Below are 10,515 nucleotides of genomic sequence, written 5' to 3' on the forward strand. Positions count from 1 at the left end.
GAAATTGGTGTGGAATTTGGATATCGTCAAAAATGATATTTGTATTTGTGCTCGCTATGGATTCGGTCTTTCCCTCCGTAACTCCATTAATAATGCATCTATTTCCGGGGTGTATTAATTGTTTTCCGTTAATTTTTTCTTCTTTTACTATTGAGATGTCAGCGCCTGTATCAATTATTAATATACATGGTTTGCTTGACATTTGTAAGTATAGTGTAACGAACATTGAACAATTCACGTCGCATTTAAAAATATTTAATGTTGGTCTCCGTAATGTTTGTTTTCCTCCAATGTCAATGCCGGTTCGGACTGGAGGGCATCCGTCGGTTGTGACTCGTTTCCCGTTAGGCGGATGTATTGCTGAGGGCGGTTAAAATTTGTATTCCGCCTATTGTTGTTGTTGTTATTTCGCTGTGGGTTTATGTTTGAGAATTGGTCTCGAACTTGGTTTTGCTGGCCAAAACGGTTATAGTTATTACGCGGTTGGTTTTGGAAATTATTTTGGTTGAAATTGTTGCGGTTGAAATTGTTTTGGTTTCTACCGCGGTTATGGAAGTCGTTTGGCCTGCGCCTGTAATTATTATAATGTGTGTCAACGTTGTTGTTGAAACGGTTGGCGTTTCTGTTGGTTTGCGAGTATGCAAATACTGATGCGCTTGCATTATTTAAGTTTTCCTCCAACGCTTTAGTCATCGCGTCGGAGTATGAATTGAAATTCCCTGCTCTTATGATGAGCGAGGTTTTTTCGTTTTTTAACCCTCCGGCTAAATGTTTGACGCCTTCTTTGTTTGCCATAGATTTGGCAACTTGGGGCGGAATTTCTTTAGCGGTGTACGCTGTTTCCAAACTGAACACCAATTTTTCTAAATCCAGGCAAAATTGTTCGATTCCACCGTTTTGTTTTAAGTTAGCCATTTTAGCTAGAACTTGTTCCGGTGGGCTGGTCGTTATTTTAGCTTTTAAAATTTTGCTTATCTCGCTCACCGATGTCGGTGTTTCAGTGAATGCATTTCTCGCCCGTCCCTCTAGTTTGGTTAGTATGACGTTAATTATGGTTGCTTTGTTTTCCGGTGTTTCAAATGTTTTCACCAAGTTTAAAGCGTCAGCAAAGGCTTTCAGTTTGTCTATGTTTCCGTCGAATTGCGGAACTATAGACGATGTAGTCTTGATTATTTCGAGTATGCTAGCCATTTTCGGTTTTCTTTGTAACCTGAGGCAAAATAGGACGGCTAGCGCAATTTCCTTGAGTGTTCTTGGTCTACCCTTTTCGATTGACGCCTTAATTGCGTTCAAAAGTTGGTCCGCCTTTTCGGTTATTTTTATGATTTCTGAGCCGTGGGTTGTGTCTAGTAACGTAGACGACAATTTTTTAATCTGTTTCACAAGCGCTTCCGCTTCCGTGAGGCGTTTGGCTAAGGTACTTTTCCTTAGTTTTCTGACCAGTTCCTGTTGTATAGTCAGGTGTATATGTTTTAGTTTTTGTATATTCAATTGGATGAGCTTTGTTACTTCGTCCATTCAAGGAGACAAGGAAAAATGGTTATCGGTAAAGAATTTATTATGCTGAGGCTGCGTTCGAACGCATGTTTTAAAATTTTCGAATTCTTTTAGACGGTGTCGACTACGGCTGCGTGAGCTTTTGCCGCTTGCATAGCATGTGCATTCATGCATGCCTTATATGCTTTGTATATTTTCGAAATTAGTAGTATGGATATGAGGGCAAGTGTGACGCAGATAATCGCTCCTTGAGCTTCGTGCATTACACTGTGGTTCTCTAGGTGATTTAAAATTTGGATTTGAGCGTCGCCCGTGTTACTAACGGGTTTGGTATTAAATAACCCCATGTTCAACGGTACATATGTAAAACCAATTTTGTGGGTATTGTAATTGCTTTTTTTTTTTTCTAATTCCTACTACCTATTCCTACTGCCGCGTGGGTATTACGATAAAAAATATTTTGTGCCTCGACTATAAATTTATTACATGATATCCGTATATAAAAGGATTAGACTAACTCGAGTCTGACTTACGCCACGTTTTCTCCGCAAGTGTCCTCTTCTCGGGGGTGGGGGGGGCGTGGGTGCCTCTGCTTCCGTCAGATCTCAGGGGTGTCCAGTTGGATCCAAATCGATGTTCATTTTTTTTTTTTTTTTGAAATACTGCTTGACTTGCGAATGTTATTTATCCAGGTGGCTACTGTCAGCTTCACGATTTCACTTGTGTCTGCGATTCTAATTTTTCGTAAACGGCTTCAATAGTTTCCGCTGGGGTCCAATTTCTTCCCCGCTTTGCCGATTTTCACTTTCACCATCTTTTCGCTGAATGTTTCGTTACTCAATTTATTCACACTTGCACTGCGTCCGGTTGGTTTAAAAGTTCATTTAGCGAATTTTTCTTAGCTTAAATGATTCATATTCACACCGTACCCGGTTGGTTGGGACCTAACACACACAACACAACAGCAGGCTTCTTCTTCTTCTTGTTTTTAAAAGGCTTTAAACTTTGCAGTTCACCATTGCCTCTGCTCAGTAGGCTCTAAACTCTGCGTTTAAATTCACTTTAATACGCGATAACAGCATCGGATCTGTCGGTTCACTCGTGACTCGGTGTCACTGGTCGCCATGTAAACGTGAAGAAGGATCTTACGCCATTCAGTGGCGTCGACTTTCGGATTTGGTAAATTAATAAACACAAACGCTATTCGTACAAGCGTCGCCTCTCTACTGTATACTGTCAACTGACATCTATCTTCAAAGAAAAGACTCTCGGGGCTTAAATACTAGTTTACAAAAATAGGCTTAAACTCTACACAGAATATTTACAAATTATGCTGGGCGGAGCATCGCACCAGCAGTTAGAGTGGGCTGTGATGGCCTTGGTCAGACGCGTTCTTCGGAGAGAGAGAGAAAGCACTTCTTTGTGGGTCAAAGTAAATAGGAAAAGAAAGTGCTGAAACATGTGTGCCGGATGCGCGCCACATGTTTGGTTAAATTTCTGCTGCTAGCTAAACTCGCAGCGGGGCGGAAGGAAGACAAACTCGCCGCTGCCGTTGGTGCGCGTCGAGTTATACAATCATAAATAGTAAACGAACCCTTGGGCCAGATTGCTGGCTCGGGTATCGTATCACATTTTATGTTTATATCGCCCAGCGCCCTCGGGGGTGGTTTATTGCCTTAGAGGTCTTGAATATTGATGAGTTGGGTTTAAGCGTGATCATATTACACTCGGGCCCGAAGGGAGTTTTCTAAATTCGATCTGGCAACAAGATACACCTCGCACGACCAAACAACGTGTTCGATGTCGTGGTAACCTCGGCCACAAACGCAGAAATTGCTGCCGGCCAGATTGAAACGAAAGAGTAGCGCGTCTAATGAACAGTGATTCAACATGAGTCGAGAGAAGGTGCGAATAAAGTCCTGACTCAAGTCCAGACTTTTGAACCACGGTTTAAGAATAGCCTTAGGGGAAATTGAGTGAAGCCACCGTCCCAATTCATCTTCATTCCATTTGCGTTGCCAGTTAGCAATGGTATTTTACGGACTAAAGAATAAAATTCATTGGAGGCGATTTGACGCTGATAAATGTCGCCTTCAATCGCACCTACCTTTGCTAATGAGTCAACCTTCTCATTACCCGGAATTGAGCAATGTGAAGGGATCCAGACAAAGTTTATGACATAACAGCGTCTTTCGCATAGAACTTCTTAGAATAACTCTGAGGTCACTGATGGACAGTCAAGCCACTACTCCAATCAGTCAGTGGAACAAGTTTTTGCATCCCATCTTAACAGGAAAAATAGTCCTAAAACTTTGTGGGCATATAGCGGTACGCAGAAGATGTTATCTTACTTGATCCATTCATATTGTATTTGAACTCCCTGTTCTTGAATCAAACGTCAGTATCTAAACAGTATGTCTAGCTGGTTATTTTTATTCATTATTAGCCCAATTTTCATCCACCGCTTCACTATTCCAGAAAGGTTCATTAACTCCAACGGAAAATATATTGACTTCTACTTTTATTTGATTCTACGAGAGATAGGAGGTTACACTGCACTGGTGGATATAGGTGGAGTGATTCGTTTCCTACCATGAAACAAAACAGAACGTGCCTTCCACACCTTCATCTTTCGTATTATTTGCATTCGGACGAAGCAAATAAATACAGTGGGAAGGATTTGGTTGGCATGTTTTTGGAGTCACATGAGACAAACTTCCAAGAATTTGAGAATCTTATTTATGACCCACATTCGCGAATAATACTTATTTGCTATGAAAAACAGCAATTCGTGGAGCCAATTGTCAGCTTCCCAACTTTTATTGCTAAACGTCACCAGTTTCGTTACTTCTCCACTCAAACCATCATCTCTATCGAGTGCAATCGTAAATTAGCTTTATGGTTCATCAAGTCAAGTTTTCCGGCCAAGTCAGTTCAGCTTTCCAAAGTTTCAACTCGCCGGACTCGCCTTTTTATGTGGATGCACACATACAGCACTGACCAAGCGTCGGCAAGAAAACAGTTTTAATCAAGTTTTATTTTTGCAATTTATGATTGCGCCAAGAAATAGTTTTAGTGGTTTTTTCACCCATTCTAAGAACCTTTCGGTGTCTTTCCGTTCTAATGGATAGCTGTTGTTTCCTGCTACAGGTACACCGTTGCCACACACTTTGTGGTCAGCTCCTTGCTAGGGACTGCAGTGCCAGTCACACTTGCACCATGTGCAACGGTATCAGGTGCAGAGCTTCTAGGGTATGCTGGCAAGGTTCTGATTGACGACACATGGTGATTGATGCGGTGCTGTTTTGTGTTGGATACTGCAGGTTGCACAACATTTCAGACTGTATAATGTTCCGCCGTGATTGTGAAGTATTTCGTTTGTGGCTCTGTAAAATAGGGAAATCGGTTGAGGCATATTATATGGATGTATGTGCCATTTTCATTCTACTATTGATGATTCCAAATAGTATTGATTGCAGTAACAATAATACACAAGAAAATTAAATTTTTATTCGTTTCTTAAAAACATCATTTTGACATAAATATATATAAATACTTGCTGACTGTGCTAACGTTGTTCTGCCATATGCATTATTTGTTGTGAATATGTTGGTTGTAAAATAGTGTATTGTAAGTGCTTTTTTATAGGACCCAAAACTGATCAAAAGAAATAATTTGAACGAAAGCGTGTTTAATGTTTATGCTGCCGAAAATGGAGCATGCATTTTAATTCGATGATCTAACGTGAAACGTTCGTGATTCTTGTGTTCATACTTTTGTTTGACATAGGGGAAGGGAGGGTAAGCCCGCCACTGAGGATAAGACCGGCACCCCCTGACTTTCACTAGAAAACTCTGATTAACTACGTTGTTGAATACTCTACATGTTAGTATTTATTGTTTTAGACGTTTTCAATCACATCGAACCCACCGTGATCCGTCAATTGTCAAAATATAAATTAAAACAAACGCGAGTGCCGATGATATGTAGCCGGATGTAATTTTCCGTCAGTGAAGTTTAAGCTTTTATTGTTGAACGCGGTTTCAAATTCTTTTCCGTTGCTCTACAGTTTGTCCCCTGGATTGTTAGCAATCACTGGGATTCGAGTTGAGGTAAATTAAAGCAATAAGTTAATAGAAATAGTCTTCTTGAGAAATGTGTGCTGTCGGGGTAAGTCCGTCACCCTTTCAGTGGGGGATCCCGGCATGGTTTGCGTTTAGTTGAAGGTTTCCAAGACATATTTTCCATCAATTTCAGATGCCTCGCAGCTACCAAAGAAAAACGAATCGAGTGAGTTGGTCCCAGGAGAACCACACCCTTGCAAAAGAGGCTATTGTTAGTGGAGTTTCTATCAAACGTGTTTTCACGACTTTTGAACTACTGATGTAAATTTAATGTTGGATTTAAGCTGTTCGATAAAATTAAATGAACTTCATCATTGAACGAAAAATAATGGCTGTATGGTCTTAACGAAAATAATAAACTAATTACAACTAAACATAATTTAATTAGTTTTATTGCCATCATAATCACAAAAACCTGAAAAAATTCAGATACAGTCATGAACTCATTCTTCTCTGTGATATCAAGTCGAATCCCCATGGGGTGCCGGTTTCACCCGCACTGGTTGATGAGGTTCATTTTTATGGCAGTTTTTTAAATTGACTATTACTTGAGAAAATTACCGTTTAAATGTACTGATATTCCTTATATCTCATGGCAAATAAACTAGACAATGATTCTGTAGAGGCAACATATCAATATGTGCCCGCAGATCTAACAAAACAATACTTTTCCTTAGGAAGTCGGGCATACCCCCCATTCCCCTACCGTGGAATGAAGCGTCAAGACGATAACCGCCGACAATTTCGTTCAATTGCGTACTCGTTGGTGAAAAATACATGCTTGCCGCTTTCAAAGTGAGCGGCTAAATTTATAACTGCTGGGTCTTGGAATTCACGAATTTGACCAAAATCGACTTGCATTCTTAAATCCGTTTAACTTAAATTCAATCATGCTATGAAATGTAAAATGGAATTTTGCCTTGACCCAGAATAAACGTAGATATAATTCATCTGTATTTGTGGAACAATTGACTCTCTATCAGATTAGCAGACCTGAAAGCAATTTAAAATTGTAAAGAATTTGAATGAAAATTATTACCCGATGTTGTTAAAATACTTAGAAGACATAATCCTGGACCCAACTTAACTATTTTTCTATAGGTTCTTGCATTTCCGCCATAACTTTATCCATAATATAAAATCATTATCAGAGACAATTTTCGTTCAAGACTTTCCCCACTTGAAGAGAATGTGTTACTCTGTTATTCAGAACACATATTAGAGCCTACTTTAATGTTTTTGGTAGAACCTAAGTTTAAAAAGCGTATTTCACAAAAAAAAATCATTATCTATTTCGCTTCACAGGAATTGAACACTAAGCAGAAGCTCAATTTAGTCTATGTCGATTTGCGTGGTCTGCACAACATCATTGGACTTGAGTCGAACGGATTACAGTATGCAATATTGCGGTCCGTTTGGGTAATTCTCACTCGATTGGATTTCAGAATACGGAAAGTTAGTTGATCAGAAGACGTATATGAAACTTCCGAGGAAATTATACTATCGATTGCCCCAGAGCGTATTTTGTCCACTAACCAAACTAAAAAATTGTTAGGGGTTGTATCTAGGACACGACCGTATATTTTCGACGTAGAACTAAGCAATTATATTATGCAATCCACTTGTTTACCACTTCGAATATTATTTTAGAATGCATCGAAATTTTTGTAATAGATTATGTTCTTCGTTACAAGTAAATTTGATGAACGTCCTTTTACGTTTGATATGATGAATAGGACTACCAAAATATGTGAACGGAAGAATTGTCAAACAATCATTGTATTTTACATTTCCCTCTGAAATTATTACACATCTCATGTTTACGTAGTTCTCGAACCGCGAAAGTTCATTCACCTCTAGTATCTGAAATGACGATTTTCCCAAGCTTCTCAGTTTAAAAGTATTTTGAATTTGAAGTCCGTGTTAGGGAAACACAGCTCGGTGGGAACAAAAATACCCTCGACTTGCATGTATATTTGCAAAGTGGATTTCCACAGGTACATCGATTTTGAAGTCTGTGTTGGGGAAACCGTAAATCGGGCCAATCAAAACTTGGCAGTTAGGGCGTTTAGATAACGCTTGACATTTTACAGTTATTCAATTGTATATCTCATGGAAAATAACATTTTAATAATTGTGATAGATGCGTAGAAATATTTCCTGTCAATTGTTGCAAACTGTCATACAAAATTCCAGAACAATTATTCTTTTGTTGAGCCGACGATAGCCTAGCGTGAAGATTCCCCACACAATTGTGTAGTTAAGAACCCTCATGGAATGGCGTCAGCTTGATATAATGATTGCAATGCCAGATACATCGACGAGTAAGCAATTTGGTCGCGTCCACAGCTCAATCCGAAACGAAGAAACAAACATGACGCAAAACAAGGAAGAACAAGCGATATACATTGCTTCGTATCTAGAACGATACTGAAAGTTTGTCTCAGCGAGTTCCAATATTCATGCTCTAGGCAAATATTCCCCTTCGTTCTTAATCTTCTTCTTTTCTTTGTTCACGAAGTTTTCAAATCATTCCCCCTTCGTTGCTCGCCGATGAGTTGCTCGTTATTGACGGCACGGGTTGGGAAGCTCACAAATGAGCAGATCAAATGTAAAAAAAATGGAAATGCTTCTAGTTTTCATCAATTTAAACCATTTCTAGACTATGGGATTTTAATGTATGCATAATAAAAAAATCTTAGAAAATTTCCGAATCAATTGGTACGCAAATTGTCAAAATCCGTTCGTAGCAAAAATAGTTATTAAGGTTAACTTTATTTCATAAAAACGTGACCTGTTTTCTGATTTGTCACCCTTAATGAAAGACGTAGTTCTAGGTCAAAATGTGTTTTCATCCAACCTAATACATATAGCAACGTGTGGTACCGAATACGTCTAATGTTATAATAAAACGCACTTGCAGTTTTGTCATGACAATGCATGCGTTTGGCCTGGCAAATACTGTGTCGGTGTTGCTCACGATAGCGTCTCGCAAGTGATTTTTTTATTTCTTACGCCTCTTCTGTTGATTGTGTCGTAGGAATCGCAGTCGTTTCCTCTCTACCTTTGCGTATTTGTCAACCATGTATTATAGGTACAACTCACGACATCGTAGAATAGATAGTATAATTGAAGAAGAAGATAGAGAGCATCGTTTAAACGGTGTGTATCGACAATGAATTTCAGATTATTATTTCTTGCATCACTGTGCAGTCGCCTACCATGATTCCAGCAAAATCATTCAAAAATGTGTGCATTGGATCTACACACGTGCTCTCCAGCCGGTATTTTATCATAATTGATGACAATAGCATGATTGTCATCTTGCAAAACGAGCATGTGGTAATCGAAGAATTTTAATAATTCATTGTGCTCCTTCAATGAGACTTCAGCTCGTCAGCGATGCATAAAGCTTTTGGCGTATTGAAATTACGCATTTGTGGAAGAAAGTTCGATGAAGCGGACGTAGCGCGATCGGCAACAAAATGTGAATAAATTTGTTCTGTTTGGAAAAAGGCAATAGGGGTAAGAATTGGGTGTTGCAAGTATTTTTGCCAAACTTCAGAAAAAAAAACCAAAAAAAATATTCTGAAAAAAAAAAAATTTGCATTGGCCCACTCTAATCGCTATTAAATATACGGTGATCGATACCTCAGCGGTATCATGTATAGTTTACGACCTATTCTCATGCTTACTTAGAATTGTGTGTGTAATTTCATAAAAATCGGTCGAGCCGTTTCGGAGGAGTTCGACCACGAACATCGTGACACGAGATATTTATACTCCATGCCAAACCGATATAGTGGTTCTCAGATATACGTGGAAAGTAGAAATTCTGTTCTTTGTCGCAAATGATTAGACCCGTCCTTTTATTTTTTTTTTTTTTTTTGTTAGGGCGACCATTTCCATTGACAGAAAATTTTCATTTTCATGACAGAAAATAAAATTCATAACTTTTGAACTACTGAGCCATGTTAACTTTGGAAAATCATAACAAAAAACGAAAAATAACACATCTCTAATGTTGGATATGTTATGTAAAAAATTCTCAGCTTTCAAAAAAAATATAAAAAAATATAGCACTCTTGGTCCCGAAACATGTAAACTATAAAAAAAACTAATACAATCAATAATTACGAAATCAAAATAATTTTTTTTGCATGTCTAAAATTTTTCAAGAAAAACTATCTAATTGACTTTAATTTTATGTGAATCGGTCCAGTAGATCAAAAGTTATGAATGTGTGTGGAGAGGAAAAAATTGATTTTTTCCTTTTGAAAAATTCACTTTGAAAAATCCTAACTTAAAAACAAAAAAAAAAGCCTCTCTGATTTCGAGATATGTCATGTAAAAAATTCTCAGCTTTCAAAAAATATATAGAAAAATTTAGCGCCTTTGGTCCCGAGACCATGAAAACAATAAAAAACAAATACAATCAATAATAATGAAACCAAAATTCAAATTTTGTGCAACTCTGGTATTTCTTCAAAAAAGATCAGCTAATTGGCTTTAATTTGATATGTCGATCATCTAAATCAGTCTAGTCTAGTCACATAGGAATATTGAACGAAGACTTAAAACATGTTAAATTTGGAAAATAATATCTCAAAAACGGAAAAAATAGCATCTCTGATATCGAGATATGTTATGCAAAAAATTCTCAGCTTTCCAGAAAAAATATATAAAAATATAGCTCCCTCAATCTTTAACCGAGTAAACGATGAAAAACTGATTCAATCAGTAATTACAAAAACGAAAATCAAATTTTTTCCCAACTGCTTTTTAGAAAAAATACTCTACATATATATTGAAATTTATATTTCTCAAAAGTAGTTCAAAAGTTAAGAATTTTTGAAAAAAGTCTCATTTTTGGAAAAAAGAGGAAAAAGTTGAT

At 37.9% G+C, this 10,515-nt stretch overlaps 1 protein-coding gene across 1 annotated transcript; it reads right to left on the minus strand.

The window, feature by feature from the left end:
* Positions 1-255: 255 nt before the first annotated feature.
* LOC129773464 (probable cyclin-dependent serine/threonine-protein kinase DDB_G0292550) lies at positions 256-1,191 on the minus strand. The gene has a single exon (XM_055777076.1). It carries the CDS (start codon positions 1,189-1,191, stop codon positions 256-258), a length of 936 nt encoding a protein of 311 aa, XP_055633051.1.
* Between the last annotated feature and the right edge of the window lie 9,324 nt (positions 1,192-10,515).

The sequence above is a fragment of the Toxorhynchites rutilus genome, chromosome 3 (assembly GCF_029784135.1).
Source record: "Toxorhynchites rutilus septentrionalis strain SRP chromosome 3, ASM2978413v1, whole genome shotgun sequence".
Taxonomy (NCBI): domain Eukaryota; kingdom Metazoa; phylum Arthropoda; class Insecta; order Diptera; family Culicidae; genus Toxorhynchites; species Toxorhynchites rutilus.